Source organism: Cynara cardunculus, assembly GCF_001531365.2.
Source record: "Cynara cardunculus var. scolymus isolate 2C chromosome LG 4, CcrdV1, whole genome shotgun sequence".
In the NCBI taxonomy this organism is placed as follows: domain Eukaryota; kingdom Viridiplantae; phylum Streptophyta; class Magnoliopsida; order Asterales; family Asteraceae; genus Cynara; species Cynara cardunculus.
Genome location: NC_037531.1, coordinates 11,732,605 through 11,755,764, shown reverse-complemented (window position 1 = coordinate 11,755,764; position 23,160 = coordinate 11,732,605). Strand labels below are relative to the sequence as shown.

Below are 23,160 nucleotides of genomic sequence, written 5' to 3'. Positions count from 1 at the left end.
CTAAGACCAAAAGGACCCATTTACGACCACCAAGACCCGTTAAGGTCAAGGTTGACCAAAAAAACTACGCTATCACTACATTATTTTGGACAAAAAAAGTGTACTCGAATTTACCAATTTAAAGTGGATCTGGAAACAGTTTACGACCGAGGCCGTTACCAAACACTTACAAGTGAGAATGGCAAGGACCAGGAATCTTACCCTATAAACATTTATGATGTATAAGACGCTTACCAACAATCCATTCTTGATTGCGAATAATGTCACCTGTTAAAGCGCGTTTGGTGACTCTTGACGGAAAGCGCCTACCCGATAATTGTTTGGTAAATGCCCCCAAATAACAACCAAAATGGACCTTCTTGGTCATCAGAAGATACAATAGCATGAGCCCTCTTCTACTTTGTTTAAGCAACAGCAATATCAGCCTGTTATTCTCACCATATTACAGAACAAGGGTGCAATACTTGGTAACTTTATTGAGAGCACATCAAGGACATATTTATATAGCTAAAACTAATTGATGATTGTAATTCCAATGTGAAACGATTGAAAAGCGGATCAAGAATCATCAATCAACCTTGTTCCTTGTAAGGAGTCCAAATCAATTTGCTAACATCAACCTCCAGACCACCACGACCAGCAGCTTTTAGGTGACGGTCTAACACCTTAGGATCTGCACATATCACATGCTGCCCTTTCCTATACTGTATCAATTCTAATGCCTGAAGAGTTGCTAAAATGTCTTCCGCCTTGATCGCCGTCATGTCACTAAGCTCCTGAACGAACAAAAGAGTTCATAATACAAGAGAGAAAACAAGCCGGTTATCTCAAAACATTGAGAACTGGTATCAGTTGCACTAGCTATTTCGCTATTGTTCTTCACATCTTAAAAAAGTTCTACATAGAGAAGATATCTCATATATCATGGATGCCCAACTACTCAGAGATCAACCATTGGTTAATAGGTTTTTATTTGGTGTCAGATGAGGAAGAAATAAACAATAGTTTATTGATAAAGTGCAGAGTCAAAGAATTGAGATAAGATAACAGCCATAAGAAATGATATAGGATAACTACTACTACACTAGTTGTGAGACGGATTCACGTGTTTATACAAAGAAAGTAAGCCATCCCTTCACATCACGAAAAAGTAGGTTCTCAATAAAGGTGATCAGCTATGGGTTTGGGTTGCACACGGGCATCAGCTAGCTATGTTTGTCTAATGGGCCTAATACAGCAGAAACCAAGCCCTTTTTTGTGGGTTTGATACGTTGCCCTTAACCGCCATGTAAACCAGCCGGGCTTGCCCACCGGCCTAAAAAGTCCTTCCTTTTTAAAAAAATACATAATCTATTTAAAATCATACAAAATACACCATTTCCTTTCCAACCATATTAAGGCTTACTACAAGCATAGTATCAGTGTAGCTAAACAAAAACAATATCTTCACAAATTTTGATGTCACAAACCATAATGGCACAGATTGGATAACATATTAAACTCCTATTGCAATAATTCAATACATCACATTTTCCAGTGATATAGGAATGCCTCTCCTCGAAGTAGGGCTCAAATTCACACTCGTCATTGTTCACCTTTGTGTTTTTACTCAAAAACATTTTATACTCTAAAATTCCATCCAGTTGATCCTCATAAAATCATTGCTTCCCACAAAGCTAGTGGAAAAAGTAGGAGTAGCGGCAGCATGTGCAACCCCCTTATACTCGTAAAATAAAGTAATTTTAATATGGAAACAGCCTGCTTAGCACATGCTTCCCCATACAACTTATCATGATATTCAATTATTTCTAATTTAAAGTGGAGGTCTAAAACGGAAACACAAGAAGGAAGAATATTATAGTCAAACCTATATACTTATCAAACCTTTTTTTGCATATATTTTGACATGGAAGACAAGTTACACAAAGAACCCGTAGCAGCCTCTATTAACTTTCCACGCATCCTCCATACACCATGAAAATAGAAATTTGCAGTAGAGGCATATAATGTATCAGTCACAACATAGATAAGCTTTAAAAATGCATACAACTCACCAAATCTATCACATTCATCATCTAAGAGGGCAAACACTTTGATATATTTATCTCAATCTACCAAATAATCAATCACATTTCTAAAATACATAAAGTGGCCAAGTATCAAAAAAGTAAAATCCACCATATGTAATTATCTCCATGCAACTTTTTATTTGTCTTTATACCAAAATAACACCATAAAACTCACTTGATCCCAAAAAAAGGAAGTTTTATAGTATTGTTTTGGTATAAAAAGAAACAAAAAGTTGCATGGAGATAATTGCATAAGGTATAATTCAACTTTTTTGATGTTTAACCGCTATTTTAGAACTGTGATTGATTATTTGGTTAGTCGAGATAAAGATATCAAAGTGTTTGTCCTCTCAATTGATAAATATGATATGAGTTGGTGACTTGAATGCATTTTTGAAGCTTATCTATGATCTGACTAATACATTTTCGGCCTCCAAGAATCCTACGGTGAGTTCCATTTTGATGGTATCTGAAGGATGCATAGGAAGTTCATAGATGTTGCAGCGGGTCTTTTGTGTAACTTGTCTTCCATGTCAAAGTATATGCAGAAAAAGTTTGATTAGTGTTTGGTCTAACTAAAATTTCTTGTTTTTGAGTTGTCATTTTAGATCCACACATTAAAGTAGAAAGAGTTGAATATCTGCTATGATAAGTTGAATGGGGAAACATATGGTAGGGAAAAGGTTCAAAGTATTACAACTACTTTCTTTAACTTATTTGATGAGTATAAGAGGATTGGACAAGGTGCCACTTCTCCCACTATTGCCACTAGCTCCTAAAGAACTAGCGATTATCAAATAAACGAAATTGCAAAGTATAACATGTTCTCGAGTAAAAAGAGAAAGGTAAACAATGACAAGAGTGAGTTGGAGCTCTATTTAAAGAAGAATTATAATATTATGGGAAATGTGATGTACTGGATTATTGGAATTGAAGTTCAATCTATTATCCAAAGTTTGGACCATTTATATATGGCTTGTGACATCCTCATCATTCCTATCTCTAATGTCCCAGTGGAATCTTCTATTAGTACGAGAAAGAATTTGATACCTTCTAAAGCTTCTCTTAAGGAGAAGACAATTGAGGTGCTTGCATGTTATGAAGATTGGTTGGGAGCAAAAGGCCTTGCTTTAGGTAAATACTATTTTTAAATGTAATTATTGTAAGTTAAGTTTATAACTTTATGGTACTTGCCTAATATGTACTTTTGTTTTTTTTTTTGTTGGAGGTTCAAGAATTTTTTTAACCATGGTAATTTTGGATGTTGACGAAGAAGAAGAAGATGATGAAATATAAGTTGATGGTGACTCGGTTTCTATTGAATTAAAACTACTAACTACGTGTTCTACACAAACTAATTATTTATCATGTCTTTTGTAATATTTTCTACTTATTTAAGTGGTGCAATATTTGGCTGTAGAAGAATTTGGGCTGCAAATGTTGCTTAAGAACTTGGGGAGAAAATGACCATATTTTGTGAAGCTATTTCTTCCGTTATCCTAAGACTATGTATGTACTAAGTATTATTTCAAGTTGGAAAGAAAATGGTGTATTTTGAACTATTTTACATAGATTTTGTTTTTCTCAGAGCTAAAAGACTTTTTAGGCGCCTTCGCCCTTATGCCAATCTTGCCCACTTATAGGAAGGACAAGGGCAACTTATCAAACCCACAGTCTTGGACAAAAAGTATGTTGGGCTCGCCCAAGCCCGCAAATGATCACCTCGAGTTTTAGCCTAACTATTTACATGCTAGTCCAGAGAAAATCAGGATTGTACAAAGTCAGAATCAAGTAATTGTAAAATCACAAGGAGCTCTAGTAAACTTAAAACAAACCTTAATTGATATGTTGCCTTTGTGCTTTTTCAAAATGTCTAGAAGAACCCGAGTCCAATATCCTCTGTAGCTAAGCAATCCCAGGTCAGAAAGAGGCCTTTCAGGTGTGCCAACTTTACCTTCTTTCTTGGAAAGTTCATATGCTGCACCATAGTAAGAGGTATTCCATCATTCACGTGCCAAAAGGTCAAAGATAAAAGCAAAATCAAACAAAAAACATGCAAGGGTTTGATCTCCTAACCATAATTGAAGAAGTGAAGTGTAAATGCAAAATTGAGGAACTTTTATGGCTTCTTCTTTGACAGTGATCATGCGATGATGGGAAGTCATAATCATAAACTCCCTACTCTATTGCAATACTTGTGTCTGGAGGTTATTCGTTTTTGCATTTGTACTAACACCATCACACAGCCGACAAGCAATTGGCCAAATGGCACCAACCATAGCAAGTAACATAAGTTCAGGGATTCATGACTCATAAGAGGCAAAGCATGGTGATTTGACACGGTACCACTTCCTTACGCCCTACCCTCTAGGTCACATGTTAGATAATATTAGTTATTATCACATACGCATTCAAACCGATATCAGATTTTCTAACCCCACTTTCAGATGCTAAAGACAAGGAGCTAGCAACAGGTTCTACCCTGAAAGAAAAATAACCCTTTTCCCTTTCCAGTTTACAAAGGATAAGGTATAGTTATTTGAGGTGCAGCTAGTGCATTTGTTACTCCATATCATTATAAGCAGTCAAGGTACTATATTTATTCATTTCATGTTCTAAAACTGTGAAGAGAGTTTTACACAATTAATATGTTGTCTTTTAATTGTATGTTTAACCAATAAAAAAATGCTAAAGTATCAGATTTTTGGAATGAAATTGGTTATATATCCTAATTCGCCACCAACACATGACACATGAGAGCAATGCAGGCCATTAACAGACAACATTTCCACAAGATTAGTGCAACAGAAATGCAAATGTTGAGGTGGAGAGACATCAAATATTTGACAATTTAGAACGTACCACACATTAACAGATTTAGGAATTCTGCTGTATTTCTTATTCATTCTTGACAGAGAAGCATACAATATAAATACACAAGATAAAGGGAAGGAAAAGGAAACTATTCTATGAATCATTGATTTTATGGTATTGCCTACAATCACTAATATTATAAGATTATAATCGGCTCCCATTACTCCTATATTAAATACATAATCATTTACATTTTTGCATTTTCCCACACTCCCCCTCAAGCAGGTGAGTGGGAGTTTCCCATTCCCAGCTTGGATAAAATTCTCTCAAACATCAGTCTACTTAGTCCTTTGGTGAATTCATTTGCTAGTTGTTCATGAGTAGGCACAAATGGAGTACTAATTAAGCCACTGTCTAGCTTTTCCTTGATAAAATGTCTGTCAACTTCAACATGCTTTGTTCGATCATGTTGAACTGGATTGTGAGCTATGTTTATTGTTGACTTATTGTCACAATAGGGCTTCATTGATCCCTCCCAATTGATCCTTAGATCTTTTGGGATGATTTTTAGCCACAATAGTTCGCATATACCATGTGCCATTGCCCGAAATTCGGCTTCAGCACTAGATCGTGCTACCACACTTTGCTTCTTGCTTCTCCATGTAGCAAGATTTCCTCCGAGAAAAGTGCAATACCCTGTTATCGATCTACCGTCAACTGATGACGTAGCATAGCTTGCATAGGTGTATGCTTCAAGAGTTACACGGTTATTTCTTTCAAATAGGATTCCCTTCCCCGATGCTCCTTTGAGATACTGTAAAATCCGGTGTGAGGCTCGTAAATGGGTTTCCTTTGGGTTATGCATAAATTGACTGACCATGCTTACAGCATAAGCTATGTCAGGTTTGGTTTGAGAAAAATATATAAGTATCCCCACAAGCCGTTGATACATTTCTTTGTTCACAATTGCATCTTCTTCTGCATTTCCCAGTCTATGATTCAGGTCTATAGGAGTCTAGCAAGTTTGCATGCACCTTGACCTGTTTCCATGAGCAAATCTATAACATACTTCTATTGGGATATAAAAATTCCCTTTCTTGAATGAGCAACTTCAATTCCAAGGAAATACTTCAAAATTCCCTTTCTTGAATGACCAACTTCAATTCCAAGGAAATACTTACAGTCTTCTTAATGCCTTGATTTCAAATTCTTTGGCTAGACATAAGCTTAGGGCTTGTTGCTCTTCTTTATCATCTCCTATTACAATGATATCATCCACATAAACCAGTAGCACTATTATTTTTCTTGTTTTTGAGTGCTTGATGAACAGAGTGTGAACCCCTTGACTTTGTTTATATCCCAAGGTTAACACAGCCTTGGTAAATCTCCCAAATCATGCTCGAGGAGATTGTTTTAAGCCATATAGTGCCTTTTTTAACTTGCACACTGTATTGCGTTTTGTTCCTTTTCCATAACCAGGTGGATCATCCATATAGATCTCCTCCTCAAGTTCTCCATGCAAGAATGCGTTTTTTACATCAAATTGGCAAATCCCAATCAAGATTAGCAGCTAGGGATAGAATTACCTTACTGTATTCATTTTTGCAATAGGTGCGAATGTCTCAAAGTAATCAATGCCAAAAGTCTGCGTATATCCCTTGGCTATCAGTCTTGCTTTATACCTCCCAATTGACACATCCGCGTTATATTTCACTGTATAAACCCATTTGCATCCTACTGGCTTTTTCCTTCCGGCAATTTAACCAACTCCCAAGTTTTATTCTTTTCAAGTGCTTCCATTTCCACATTCATGGCTTGCTTTCAATTTTCATTAGATAATGCCTCAGATAAACTTGTAGGAATGGAAATGGAGTTCCAAGTTAACAAGAAATGCTTTATAGGTGGAAGAGAATTTTTGGAAAGAGGTGTAGTATGTAAGGGATACAATAGTCTTTTTGTGCATTCTCTTGTTCCCTTTCTAACGGCAATAGGCAGAGATTGGTCACTTGTTTGAGATTCAGTTATGCTTTGCAAGGGTATAGAGTTAGAAAATGTTACCTCGTTTGAAGGACCGATATCAGATTCTTGGACTTACTCGGGTCTAAGAATGTTCTTCTTTTGTCTTGAGTATACCAGGTTCTTCCTAAACCGAGTGGATTTAGATTCTGGAATAGGTTCCCGATCTGGTGGAATTGTTTTAGAGTTATGAGTAACAAGAGTAATTGGGGAGTGTTCAAGCTTAGGGATAGGAGTGGAGTGAGATTCGGAAGAAATAGGCTCAGGAGCTGGTGAAACTATTTTTGGATCGTGGATAATAGGAGTATTTGGGGAGTGCTCAGGGATAGAAGTAGAAGCTAATATAGATAAGTCAAGTAAAAGATCTTCCAGGCTACCCTTATCTTCCTTTCGATCCTCCCCAGAACATAAGGTTGGTGAAGTAGGGATTGTCTTCGCTTAAAGTTACATCCCTTGACACAAAAAACTTTCTAGATGGGGGGTGGTACCATTTTTACCCTTTCTGGGTTGAGGAATATCCCAAAAAAACACACTTTAGTGCCCGAGGATCAAGTTTGTTTCTGTCTTGGCTATGGACGTGAACAAATGAAATACATCCAAAAATACGGGGTACAAGATTGTTGGAAGTGGACACATTTGGGTAAAAGGAAGAAAGTACATCCATAGGACTTTTGAATCCTAGAACTCGGGTAGGGAGTCTATTTATAAGATAAGTTGTTGTGAGCACTGCTTCTCTCCAAAAATGTTTTGGAACGTTATTTTGAAATAATAATGCTCTGGTTTGATCTAATAAATGCCAATTTTTCCTCTCTGCCACTCCGTTCTCTTGAGGTGTTTTAACACATGAAGATTCTTGAATTATTCCCTCTTTTTGAAAATAGGTGAGAGTTCGATTGAAAAAGTCTCGAGCATTATCGATTCTTATTTTTTAAACTTATACTCCAAATAGATTTTTTACCATCGAAATGAAATTAGGAAGAATAGTGCTAACATCAGACTTATGTTTTAATATGAACACCCAAGTAACCCATGTACAATCATCAATGAAAGTCATGAACCATCTTGCACCTGACACATTGGAAATATTACATCGACCCCAAATATTAGTGTGAATAAGATAAAAAGGAGAGTTGCTTCTTTTATCACTATTAGGAAAAGGGATACACTTGTGTTTAGCAAGCTCACATACCTCACAATGAAGCCTTTCAACATCGATTGTTTTAAACAAATAAGGAAAAATAACTTCAATAATCCTAAATGAGGGATGACCTAAACGACAATGATGAAGTATGATTTTTTCTTTATTGGAAAGAACAGATTCTGATACGAGTGAGATAATCTGCTACTCTTTGGCATCTCAAGACAATATAGATCATCATTTTCCTTAGCAAGTCCAATTGTCTTCCCTGAATCTTTTTCCTGAAGCAAACAATATTCGTCACAAAATACCACTTGACAAGGTAAATCTCGTGCTAGTTTCTTTACGGAAATCAAATTAATGGACAATTTTGGGACGTGAAGAACATTTTTTAAAAGAATGGATGAGCTGAGTTGGAATCTCCTATACCGGCTACGGTGGTTTGAGTTCCATCAGCCGTGGGAATTTTCTTGTTACTTGGACAAGGTGAGTATATGGAGAAGTGTTTGGAAGAGTGAGCACATGGACAGTTGCTGAGACATTAAATCCAAATGAAAAAGGATGCTCACCTGAATAGGTTAAAAAATAAGTACCTGGGAATGAGTATCCACTAAGAGAAGGTTTTTCCAGAGTGCTGAAAAATGACCTGAGCTTTTCCATTTCCTCTTGATTAATGTTTGTTGGCTCTTGTTTGACTTCTTCTGGGGTTGGGTCGATTGCGACATGGGTTTGTCCTTTTTTCTCTAGTCATTGCACTTTTCTGCCCCCACTCTTGGCTTGGAGGTTTGCCATGTAACTTCCAACATTTCTCCTTGGTGTGGCATGCCTTTTTGCAATAAGTGCACCATAACCCATCTCGATTTTGAGTCCTGAGTTGATCACCTTTCCCGGATCCAGATTCGTAGTTGGTTCTATTTTCCCTCCTTATCTTGATATTTTCGGCCACCATTGTCGAGCCATTCATTGAAGGGTCTCAAGCATTAAGATTCTCTTGCTCTCCTCACTTCTAACAATAGCCACCACTTCATTAAAGCAAGGTACTTCAAATTTTCCAAGGATTTGAATCCTCACTTGATCAAAGTCAGAGTTTAAACCTACAAGGAAGTCATAAACTTTGTCTTGTTCAATGAAGTCTTGAGTATCGACGCATCTTCAGAGCAATTGGTCTTGATTACCCTATAATGATCGAGTTCTTGCCACAATGATATTAATTGATTGGCATACTCGGTTACTGTTTTGCTACCATAGTCTTGACTTTCACTTCATAAACCTGAGCTGCATCTTTTGCTTTAGAGTACGTTTGTTGAATTGCATCCCAGTTCCCTTTGGCATTAGCCATGAACATCATAGTGTCACTTATTTCAGGAATCATAGAACTCCATAACCACGCCATGATCATGGAATCTTCTTCATCCCATGCTTGAAACTTGGGATCTTCTCATTTGGGTCTTGTTCGGTGAGATGACTGATTTTCCCTTCCTTTCCAGGATGGTTCGAACTACTTGGGACTATTTGAGATGGTTCTTTCCATCCAATTAGTATGATGCATGGATGTGCTGTAAATCTCCTGGTTGAGAAACATGGGTTATGGCAGATTCTGATTTGGGTTCTGTCATTCTTTCGGTGCTGGGTTAGGAATTGTTGGTAATGAAGGCCACAAAAAAAGAAATCAAAAAAGGAGGCAATGAAGGCCTACGAAATTTTCAAAGAAGGTTTATGACGGCTAAAAAGGCTTCCCAGGCTTCGATAGCTCTAATACCATAATAGGATTAGGAATTCTGTTGTGTTTCTTATTCATTCTTGACAGAGAAGCATACAATATAAATACACAAGGCAAAGGGATAGAAAAGGAAACTTAAACGAGTATGTCCAGTGCCAAAGTCACTGAATGGGTAAGTCGCTAATCCCTAAAACAGACTATGTAATGCTATGTAAAGTACTTTATCTACCGGGTTACGGGCGGTCATTTTACTAGAGGTTTATAATCTACCCTTGTGGGATTCCTGTTGAAGCATATACTCGAGGGGGGGGGGGCAGGGCGGACGATTTTAAAGCAGACTCCCAAGACCCGTCCAAGACCCGTCGCTCAGTTGATTCATTATAATTTATAATTTATTGATATTTAATTATTCTATGAATCACTGATTTTCTGGGATTGCCTACAATCATTAATATTATGGGACTATAATCGGCTTCCATTACTCCTACATTAAATACATAATCATTTACATTTTTACATTTTCCCACATACATAGTAAGAGGTTCATTGGGAGAAGACATGGTAACACACTAACAATTATCTAAATTTCTCACTTCTAGGGATTTCAGGTATCCAATATTTAAAACCTTGACTACCTAGGCCACACCCTATAATTTAGAACAAGAAAAGGATGGTCCATATCCATAAATTAAAGTAACCATAAGATGCTACCATCTCTATGATGCAATTTCGTTGTGGACATTAGACATAATCACAGAACAGAAGACCATCTATAAACCAGTATATAAACTTCTTTTATTAAAAGGTAGGCTCAAATGTCATGATAATACGTATTTTAAGTGTCCATTTAAGAATCGAATCATGTTATTAGGAGTTTGAATATTGTTAGAGGTTCCATTTATTGTAAATAGCACAGTAACATATATACAGATAGAACAGAGCTACCAGAGAGTTGGAAAAAGGTCAAAAAGGAAAGGAACTCACAAAATGCAATTAAGAATTTCCCATAGCCTTTCCTCTGATAGGGAGGAAGAGTTAGAATGCATGCTAGATTGTAGGACTCCTCTGAATGCTTCTCCTGCAATATCAACAACAAAATATTTTTTTTGGTTCAACTCCCAGAAAAACTAAACTAAATATGTTTCTAAAATATAAGCGGTTTCATGATTTTTTAAATTATCCCATCAGGAAAGCTTGAAAACAGGATTTTCTTAAACCGCACACGCTGTGCATATGAATTTTGAGTTGCATCAAGCGATGGTCTCAACCTAATTTGATCCTTACCTCCAATATTGAGAGGTTACGAGAGGATATAAATATATTTTCAGGATAAAGGCATTGCCTAAAGGTAAGAGTGAAAACTAAAACTCAAAGTTAATCAGGAAATGTTTATTAAGCATATGGAAACACATGTATTTCACTGAAACATCTAAAGGTTGTAATCTGTATTCTGTAGTTGCAAAGTTCAATAAATCAAACGGATTCTTTACTTGGACAACATTGCTAGGGGCATATCATGACTCAAAATAGTGTGGCATGGAATCAGAAGGTTAAGTTTACACTTTACAAGAACATGTTGCATCAAATTTTCTTATGAAAATGACGCCACGCAAACAGAAACATACAGCAACAGGAACTCAGAAAACAGATCTACACAAATCAAAAGTAACAAATAACATGTACGTCAAACTGTTCCTGAATCATAAGATTGAGCAATTATAAACCAAGTCATGACTTTGTATAATGGATCCTGCCAAAATTCATTCTGTATAGGCAGTATAAATCCTTGCTAGAAAGTGTCCTAACTAATAAGAACAGCAAAAGGCAGATAAATTACCTTCGAGAAATAGCCAACCATGTGGCACCCACGATCATCACACTCACACAGCACGTAAAATAGAAACAGGTCAACATCATAGTAGAGGGTCTTATGATCAAGAAACAACTTCGCCAGATAACAAAGGTTTTGGCCATAGACCTTGTTCTTTTTCCCATCAACCTGTTCCAAAAAGTAATCATTTCTACACATTATTAATAAGAAATGTCACTGAAACTACAATTAATTTAGAGATAGAACTAAGGCTTTAGGTACGTATTTCTTTCTCTAATTATATACTTTGTAACAAAGACTAGATCGTGTAATGCTAAGATTAAAAACAGAAGGGAAATCTTCAATGCAATTTTTTAACATAGACTTTAGCATGTGGAAGAAAAAAATCATATCCTAAGAAACACATTAATAAACAAAGTTGACACCACGTGCAAGGAGAAACCAAAACTCTACAGCTCCAGTAACAAGTTCCACAACACCATTGACCTCTTAGTAAACTTGTTAGATGCTCATTAGTCATTATTTTCCTTACTTTTGTCTGTTGCTCAGCAACGTGCTCCTAGATAGTTGGTGTAGATAGTTGGAAGCAAGGAGACATGGGAGATTATTTGAATTTGGATCTCGCATGTGTGTGAAGCCAAAAATGAACACAAGGCCACCTGTTTGAGTCCCTTTGACTTGTCAATTCTGTTAGTTGTGTGTTTAGTCTGCTAAGTTAACGCCTGGTTTGTTGCTGATTTCATGCTTGGTAATGTTGTGGTGACTGGTGAATTCACAATTCTCTGAACATCTCAAGGCACATCCGTCCTCATGACATCTTGGTATATCTGCCGTCTTCTTTAAATCCTAAGCCTGATGAAAAGATTTAGAATTAAATACTCCCTTCTCTCCATCATCCTTCCGATAACGATCTCCCTATATCTGATTCATCTCTCTCCCATTCTGTTTTCTCTAATTCCCTAATTTAATTCCTTCATCAATCACATGCAGCTGAGAACAAAGTAATCACTTGCTAAGGTTCAAAGTTGAGATCTAATTTCTATCTTTGGAGAACCCTTTGAGAACCTGGATGAGAAGTAGAGTGTCCATGTGGACAGATTTTTCCATGAATGTAGTATTCTGAGCTTGCAAAGTTCAAAAACAAGTCTTGACCTGTGTTGTGAGCACATTGGAGCATTTTTGAGTTTGTAAGTACTTCTTGGTTTTACGGCTTTACGCTGATAAATCAATGAATCTCGAAGTCCTGTGCGGTAGCAATATCAAACCAAACATGACGAGTAGCGGGTACCATGTGAATGAGGTTCACAATCTTCCCAGGAAGTCAGAGGTTGCAATGAGTTTGCCACCTACTTGCTACATGGTGTCATTGGATCCATTTCCAGGGAAACAATGTTTCTTATAGATCCCCATTCCAGTGAATATGTAACCGAAGATGGTAAAGCATTTGTTCAAATGATGAGAAAGATGTGGAAGATTATTATGAAAAAAGGTCACCCACTCTTTCAAATGATAGTGATTGTTATCGAGGGACATGAAGATAACTTTATGTTTGATGATTTTGATTAGTTTTTAACATCTTGTTTAAAGTTATGACTTTGAGACGCCAGTGTTATAAATGTAATGGCTAATGACTTTGTCTAATGGTATTGCTTGTTTATTTTTAAATCAAATTCTATATTTGATAACCAAATACGATAATATTATATAAATTTTCAATGTTATGATGCATACACATGGAAATGACATACAGTGAACAACTTGTGGCCATACAAACAACATGGTGGGTGCGTCTAAACATGGCATGCCGGCAGTTGCCTACCGCCATGACTCGTTGTGGCATCATTAACATACTGTATACATCATCATCTGCCTCTTCTAATCCTTTCTTGTATAGATTCTGATGGGCCTTACTTTCAGCTTCTTACTGCTTTCTTCTCTTATGGAGTATCCTTCTCTATGTACTCAATGCTCCTTCATTCATATAAGAGTTCGTAGCACCCTTTCTTCCTCTTAGTAACTTATGGTACCTTCTTACTAAGTATCTTTAGACTAGGGGATGTGTTGTCTTCAAATTTCTCCGATTACCTCTTTTCTTACCTTTTGAATGCATGTTGGTACCATGTTCTCAGTCTTCGTAGTACCAAACCAAAGAGCCCAATATGTCCCACCTGGAGGTGGGGTGTTGGGGTGGGATATAAAAACTTGTCCTCTACCATAGAGAGTAGAACACTTGATTCTGTGAAGACCCAACTTGTGAAAGTGCATTAGATAAAATAAGCTTGCCTAAAAAATTTGAAAAAAATGAAAAAAGAAGAGTTTGAAAGTGAAGAACTCAAGACCAGAAAGAAAGATACTCTAAATTTTGAAAAGAACCAAGGCTAGCAAAGAGTAAGCAACACCATATAAATAAAATTAGGTACAAAGAAACATAGCAAAGGTAAGACAACACATCCCCTAGTCTATCTCAGGACACTGGTACCCTATCTGTTGGCTCACTAATCCTACCCCCCAACCTATACCTCTCGAGCTCTCTTCCTTATTTATGCTACCCACATATCTCCGTCCCTGGTCTACTATCCTAATATTGCATCTCGAAGAATTCCATTAAAAGTCATGTCCTTAGAAATGCCTAATACCTCCATGTCCCTCCTCAGTTGCTCATCCGAAGCCACCATTTGTCTCCTGCAAACATGTCCAAAGCACCGCGATCTTCCCTCTCTCAACTTATTTGTACTGAGCACAACTCCCAACTCCTTCCAGAGGACGTTGTTCGGTTCAATCAAACATGGCTCGACAACTGGTCCATCTAAGGATAAAGCCTTTCTCTAACTTTCCACCATTAGATATTGTATTATCTCCTTCTAGGTCTCTCCACCTAGCTCCGACACCGTCTAACATTGAAAGGGTGCACAAAAACCGACCATACTATCAACCCACCCAACCCAACATGAAAAATAGACCAATTAACCTAACCAAATCTAACCCGAGATTTAATTGGTTTATAAAATATACAAACTGATGAGAGTAGGATCAATTATTGGTTAGGTCCATAACCAAACCAAACCAAACCGCCAAACACGACAAAATATAATAATTAAAAAATTCATGTTATTAACTATTAGAAGTCTACTAACATACACCAGTACGTAGTGGAAGTACATTAACAATTTAATAGAGTCCTACTAATCCAATACTCCAATGAGTCTAACTTTTGTTTTAACTATATACAACATGAGAAAACTCAAGTTTAAAGCAACATCAGAGTAAGAGAAGTTGGAATCGTCGTTGTTGATCGATAGCGTCATTTTAATTCAACAATCTTATCATAATAGTATTTTGACACTTATATTTAGATAATTAGACATAAACTTGGATGATTGTAATGTTTTTGAATGATTAAGTACCAACAACTGATATTTGATTTTTTTGGTTTGAAATTGAAAGATGATCATCTTTTTGAACATACATTCAAACCCCCAACCCAAACCAACATGTTATGGGATGGGTTGGGTTGGGTTATAATTTAAATAGGGTTGTATGGGTTATGATTTCCCAAGCTGAAGTAGTTGGGTTGGGTTGTTCAAATGGCCTCAAACTGCCCAACCCAACCCATGTGCATCCCTATAACATTGTACTAGAAGCCTAATTGTGTCACTACATGCTCACCTACATGACTTCACATTCTATGCATGCTTGTTCTGCTTTTCTAGTAAGAACAAAATCAATTTGGCTAGCATTGACCACTTTAATGGTTTTTAGGTGAGAGCCATAATTTTAAACCGAAGTGCTTTATAGCCACCACTTGTATGCAACTATAGTTAAAAAAATTACAATTTCTTATACTTGTTGATTCTTATGATCTACATTGAGGTTCAGCAGAATTAGTTAGCAAGGGAGTGACAGCCATCTATGGCATACATAAATGGTAAAGCTTATATACATTTAGCATACCCTAGTTCCAGGGAAGGGCATCGTTAAGAGGGGTTCACAACAATGGTTTTTCTTTATGTTCCACTTTGTACATGAATAACTAGATATATGTCCCACTAGCAACATCTATCGCACACCCTCCTAGTGCAGTTCAGGCTATGTAGAAATATATATGTGAATTTGTTACGAAGAAATAGCTTAATGACTAATGTACAAGTTTTCAATTAGATGAAAACCATGCACAACTAAATTTGTTAAAGAAAATAACCTGAAATTTTTATGTGCAAGCTTTTTAGATGTAATGAGTGAGCTAATGTGAAATGGTGCGATTAAACTCCTTTAATGACCCAAAAATATAGTTCATAGCAGTTCAACTTTGGTGATGCAGTCATGTTGCATGTATAGGCATGTTAGTGTCTCAGCATATGTTAAAAATGTCAAGAATATACCTCAAACATTGATAAGGTACCACTTCGATATATCTCATCACCAGGTGGATGCTTGAGATCACATTTTTTCTACAAGTACAAAAAACAAATAATGATATTTTAAGTTAATTGTGCAAAAGAAAGAAAGGAGAAATCTAGGTCCACTTCTTTACAAATGGAAGAAACCAAAAGAAACAATGATAGTTAGAGGGATTGGACACAAGACAAACCCATATATTACTTCACATATGATAAATATTTTATAAAAAAAAAAGATTTAATTTTGATAATAACATATATTCAACCAAAAATAACAAAAAAAATCCATACCAAGAACAAAACAGTTGCACATAGTAAAATGAGACGTAAGTGTCCTCTTTGTTAATTTTGGTTGGTCCTACTAACTGCTATCGAATAATAAGTATACACTTTAAATAAGAACAGGAAATAAGATAAACAATACACCAAGCTTGGTTTGTCTTAAGTGATTGGAACTTCCTTTGGATAACCTGGAGGTCCTAAATTCAAATCCACACTTGTGCATTTCAAAGTAAAGTACCAAGGTGCATTATTGGGTTGGAGGAAAAGTTTCATCACCTTAGATGGTTTACCATGTCTTCTAGAAAAAGCAAATAACATATGTTTACTGTGATATGACTTATGTTTTAGCCATATACTTGTGCCAACTGATTTTACATATATAAATTATGTGTCCGAATATCTCTTACTAGTAAAATTAGGCCAAGTAAATGAGATAGCTTATTCACACATATGTACGTAATGGTCAAAGTGGTAACCAAGTTGGTTTTCTAGTCATATTAATCTCCATAATTTGAATCTATTCAAACTAAAAACTCATTAAATAATGGAGCAAGTATCTTATGGTGAAATACTAAGTGGTAGGTGAGCATCCTAGCAAAATGATTGGGAGGTCCGATTTCAGGACCACCCACTTGCTCCCGCGACACACAATTTACCTCTCCCATGATGGTTAGGGGACCGGTACGGTGGGGGCGTCATACAAAACCAAACAAAACCAAATGAGCCCAGTATATCCCACTTAGAGGTGGAATCTAGGAGGGGTGAGATGTACGCGAACTTGACCCCTACCCCAAATAGTAGAACGGTTGTTCCCAATGAAGACAGCCCAATTGCGAAAAAGTGTATGCAAAAAAGAAAAGCAACTCCGAAAGGCTGAACAAATAGGAAAAAAAAGAGCAGGGAAAGAAAAAACAAAGATATGCTAGAAACAAACCAAGATAAGGAAATCATTGCAAGGGAGAGGTAAGATGCACCAAAGGAACAAAGAAACATAGGGGTGCCATACCCTATTTGCATATTATTGGAAAACTAAGAAACTTTCCAAGACATTATGACGAATAAGATGGTTAAAGAACAGCCAATAACCATAGGTTGCATTACAAAGATCAAATAATACAACTCCATTTCATGTGACATGTACACTTTAGTAATTTTAGAACTTTATGGTCAAATTGGTTATTACCTAACACTCTTTCCTTCAGAAACATGGCATATCATGATTTAGATATTCACAAATTAAAAAATGGAAGAAATTGTAACATAACTCACCATATGTCTCTGAAGTTGTTCTTTGCGCTTCATGAAATTCAGACAAAACTCACAAAAGTACAGATTCAGGGAGTCATTGTATTCTGGTGGGAAGGGGGAGAAGTACCATGTCTCAATCTCGTACCTTCCAAGTTCTATAGTCGCAATATTTTTAACTTTGGTGAACTCTTCATGTTCACGTAAGCTGGCAGCATCAAGCTCTTCATGGCCCTATATAAGCCAATTGAARAAGAAGGTTCAGAAATCAAGTTTTGTAAAACTTCCACAACCTTCGTCTTGAATAAGTTGTGTTTGTTGCACATGAGATTCTTTAACGGACACCGATTAATGGGGATAGAGAGGCTCACTTCATTAACAGATTATAGTTGTGGTCATCATAAATGCAAAATTAGAAGTAGTTGGACTAATATGCAGATAAAACCTTAGACCATGGACAACTTTAGTAATATACAATTTTGTACTCATCATTCTAATCAACATTAGAAAAACCCAAAAATTTCAACAACTCCAAAGCTGTAGCAATCCATAAGCAATCAAACAACAACTTTAACCTCCAATATGCACACGAAGAAACAATATACAGCTACAAGATGATGAACATGACTATAATTGAGCAGTAACAGCAAAGATGGAAAGATATGACATGGTAACACAAACCTCAACATGAGTCTCATCAATCTTACGTTTCTGGTGGCGTGTCATTTTCAAACCTGTAACCTAAACATCAATGCCGAGAGAAGAAAATCAGGCAATATCTTTCAAACTTCACCACAATGAATTAATACCAAAAGACACATCAGAAACAGGAACAAAATATAGATATTTTACCTTGTCTTCCACCTTTTCATCTACATCGTTTTCTACTGAATCAAGGTCAAGTTGTTCCAGTCTAACCCATTCATCAAGTCTCCTATTGACTGTTAAAAAAACCAAGAGAACTGACCACATATCAAAAACAAAAAACCACCTTGCCACATGCATACACTGTTACTTATTAAAAACAATAATCGTATAAACATTACACTATAATCATGATGACAATGTGGACACTACAAGAAAAGCAAGGTCAAAACAAAGTCATAGCCTCATAGGCAACAAGAACATGGAAGAAGCCAAGATCATACATACTTTTCTTTTTGAAATCGAAGAACATGCATAACTACTCAAATAGATAAGGTAATAAAAAAGATGAAACCTAACTACTAAAACAGATAAGGGAAGAACATACTACAAAACCTCTATTCATCATTCGAAAAGAAGTCGCAACAAAAATGAAAGAATAGCTTCCAAGTGTGTTATATTAACATAGAACCCCTCCATCCCAACCAAAACATTTAGTGAACAAGTTCACAGGAATGAAAACAATCATCTCTTTCACTTGGTACAAAATGTATAGGGTTCCACTCCTTTATGAATCCCTATCCACAGTAAATCCATTTAAGTTGATTGTAGCAATCTCCCTCTTTTCTTTTCTATTTTTTACTGGAACGTACTCTTAACACACACTTCCTCTGCATAGACTTGACCCCCAACCAAATCTCAAGTAAATTGGCCAATAACATTGGGCTAAAGGGCTCTCAATACCAATCTTTGAAGATCACAACCAGCAATTAAGTGCATGATTCTAAACTATACTCTAATTGGCAGCCCATTAGTAGCACATGCAAGTCAATTCTACTTGGTGTTTCCTATACATGGATAGGACTGCTTCCATAATTTTGAATCACAATAAGAACATATTCCCTCAAACTCCGACTCTATTTCCATCTCATTCTGGTTCTACTATTATTGACTTGTGATTCTGTTAAGTATGTCCCTAATATATATATATATAATATCTTACTAATCATTTAGGTAAAACTCTTAAATTTCAAGATTACAACACCTATGAAGCCTCAAGTATGATACACTAATACATTAAGACTTGCAATTTGTTGAGAATTTTTGGCTGAAAGCAAGTTCCACATACATGAGCAATAAAAGGTGGAGTGGACTCCATGCCTATAAAAGGAGTCCAAGCCAAAATCTCCAATCAAATGCACTTTGAAGTATTTGGTTCTTTTCTTTCTTGTTACAAAGGTAAGTTAAATATTTGAAGAGTGTGAGTGTCATTTGGGGGGTTGGCTTGAGAGATTAGCCTATGTGGTTGTAATAATCTATACTATATTATAAAGCATTTGACAAAAACTCTTAAAAACCATTTTTTATGCATGAAGTACTGTTTATTGATGCATATTACTTAAAATTCAAGATTACAAGTAAATTGTGCGTAAGTACTACCTATTAAAGTTTTATATTTGAATTCGTGTAACTATTAATTGTAGATAAATATAATCAAATAGATGATAGACATCCCATTTTTAAATATAAAAAATCTAAAATATAATTAGGATAATCATTGAGTTCTAACAAAATATTTAATTATTATCTTTATAAAAAATTATATTATTAAATCAAAAATAAAAAATATACAAATAAACGAGAATTTTTAAATTGTTAGTTTAGTACTAATATCAATTTTTTTTCACTTTTTTATGATATCTTCATATTTATATTTTTATTCAAAAATAAAACATTATCGCTTTCTCAAAAACACATAAAAACGTATTATAACATCGACTGAGACAAAAAAAAAACACTAAAATCGAGATGTATCTCGCTGCATTGTGCGAGTACCCTTCTAGTTTTAACATAATGCATTTTTCTCTGGAGGCTTGTGTCTCAAAAAGGTAAAAAGTAAAAGCAAAACAATTTAGCATATTTAGACATTAATGTATAGATGTATATGATTAGATGTGATTGTAATTGACTAATTTCTAAATTTGTTCAAACATAAATTTCAGCTTTTCTTTTTGGTGAGGAATTTATCTACCTTAATCCAACAGTGATTATTCGCTAAGGGCAAATCCTTGGTATATATAGTACTCAAATAAAGGCTTTCCATAAATCCCGGATGGAATGACAAGTCAACTTTCCTTCTACTTACATTATAAAATAAAAAGCCAAGCTTCTTATACCTGACAAAATATATCTCCAGTAGATTAACAAACATGTTTGTCTTAGTGGCCCATGTACATTTGAACAAAAAGAAAGCTTACAGTGACATAATTATACCAAATAAGTCGCATGACCAGCCATCAAGTGCATGTGTTTCCTTCCTTCATTAAGAGCTCAATTTATTCTCAACGTATCAGAAGTCTCATTAGTTTGTTAGGTCCACTCTGGTGAGTTCTAGACAAAATCCTCTCTTTCCAAAAATTTCTTGATGTAACAAAGAAACCCATACATCAACTTCCTAAAAACTAAAAATCTTACTAATTTGGCAGACCTTGTCCTTGTGCAAATGTTTGCATATGCAAATTCAAACTATTTAAAGTTGCATTGATACAGCCACAAATCAGAAGAAGATATATTTTACTCTTCTTTGATGTTTTAAAGTGTGAATTCTGGAGACAACTCTCTTTCCTTTTTACTGCCATTGACTATTGCTGAGAACTACACTGATGATGCTATAATGACGAGTATATATTCCTTTCTGAGCAAATCTACATTAGCAACTGTATGTTCCATTGATTTAAAACCTTTCCAAGATGGGCCTCAATTTCGATTCATAGGAATGATTTATGAGAATTAATGCATATCCTAGATGTGGTGGTAAAAGGCAGGATATAAAGACGTTGAGATGCAAGAAAGTGCATCAAGCAAAATAAGAGAGGGAAATGAAACGACAAGAGAGAAGAGAGAGAGCACAATTACTAGGGAGGAAAACACCTTATGTGATTCTATCTTCTAATAGCTACTTGACCTAAAAAAGGGAACTGTTTGTGAAGAAACTTTTTGAACCCTATCCTCATCAAGTCAAAATGCCAATCCCGCGTCTTCCTTTTTTTGCCAAACACTGTTTTCATCATCAATATTTTTAAACATAAAATGGAACAGAATTTTTAGTTGTTGCCAAGCGATGACTCAGAATTCAGTTTTCAGGAACTCATCTTACCAATTCAGGATCTCATTCATCTTTCAGCAAATATCCATAACAAAGATACAACAAGGGATCAAAATTATAGATACATAATATGGCTTAGAGAGTTCAGAGCTTGTACAAAATCACATAATAAATGAGTTCGGGAAGTTAGAAGACAAGCATAAAATATTCAACACCATGCTGGAAGGCTACTTCCCAGCTTCCAACAGTTTTAGAAGAAAGAGAAACTCGCTGGCTAAAATTCTCTTAGCTAACCTAAATCTGTTTCTTAGAACTTGTCGAATTTCAAACTTTCAGGTCGTATTTTTTCAAGTCTTAACCTACAAAATTGCAATTTTTATTCTTTCCATATCTCCCCGCATCCAATAAATCTACCACAATTCAGCTGCTAAAGCATGGTTATTCTTCTTTTTCTTCTCCCGGCTGCCATTTTTCCAACAAATTGTGAAAAACCAAACAAGCAAGAAAAAAGATGGAGCTTAATTGCAAATTACAAGCATAACAAGCTATTCTTCGAAAGCCCTAACCTAGTATCCCTATAAAAACCCTAAATTCGTAAAACCTAGATCGTCCAGTACCAAAACAGGGAAAGAATGAAGGTCCCTCCTGACAAAATTGGCACCATACATAAAATATCCTCATGAAAGTTGAAATCAATTATCACATAAAAAATTGTAAAAAGAAGTAGAGAAAGAAAGTAAACAAAGAGTTCGTATCTTACACTCGGTGTAATGAACGTAGTACTCGTAGTCATTAGGGCCACCGGAGTGAAGTCTACGGCGTTCGATGACCTTCACGGGATGATGCTTGCCGTCCCTCCACCTGCACAAAACGCGAGTACCCACTTCTAGCGGCTGCATATTCTTGCTTTTGACAACGATTTCAGACAGCAGTCATATGGTAAGCGGACCGTCGGGTAAAATTCTGATGATCGCATACACGAGGGTTGAAGACCAGACCGGAATCCTTCTACCAAAACGACAAAATCGAATTCGGTTTGGTTTTTTTTTAAACTTGTTTATGGTTTATTTCTTGGCTCTAAACACTTCCAAGAAAGGATTTATTTTCCTTTTTTAGCAACAGCAAAAGTAATCAAATACAAGAAGATGGTCCGGAACAAGCGGAAACCGAGATCAATGACGAAAAGAACCACGCTAAAAAACACACAATACAGGCATGGGAATTGGCTCCAACCAATCGTAAAACCCGGTTCACTCGCCTCGGTCGGGGATGGAGTTTGCCTCAAACCGGGGATGGGAACAGGAACAGGGACAGGGACGAATCCCGCACTCCCGCTCCGCCCCATACCATACTCGTATATATATTAATTAATAAATTATAGTATATATTATTTATATTTCAATATATTTTGGATATTACTAGATGTGGTTTTGGATAATATTCTGATATATTTTGGTATATGTGACGTAAAAAAAAATTAGATTAAATTTAATTTTTTTTTTGGTTTTCGATTTATTAATTATTATATGATGATGTATATTTTTTGTATTAATTAAATTCTTTTTAATTTTAAGCTCATTGGAAAAATGTGAGATTTAACATGTGTGACGTCTCACACATTTGACTTAAAAATTTATATAAACGGGAAAAAAATTCATCGTTTCCACGTTGAAGATCC

At 35.9% G+C, this 23,160-nt stretch overlaps 1 protein-coding gene across 1 annotated transcript; it reads right to left on the bottom strand.

The window, feature by feature from the left end:
• Positions 1–356: 356 nt before the first annotated feature.
• On the bottom strand, positions 357–22,573 carry LOC112511471 (histone acetyltransferase of the MYST family 2). Its single transcript, XM_025117103.1, has 9 exons — positions 22,243–22,573; positions 18,365–18,453; positions 18,194–18,253; positions 17,537–17,746; positions 15,968–16,036; positions 11,595–11,756; positions 10,742–10,835; positions 3,905–4,047; positions 357–776 (listed from the first exon to the last, which is right to left on the bottom strand). The coding sequence occupies exons 1-9, from the start codon at positions 22,379–22,381 to the stop codon at positions 573–575; spliced, it is 1,170 nt and encodes a 389-aa protein (XP_024972871.1). The 5' UTR covers positions 22,382–22,573; the 3' UTR covers positions 357–572.
• Between the last annotated feature and the right edge of the window lie 587 nt (positions 22,574–23,160).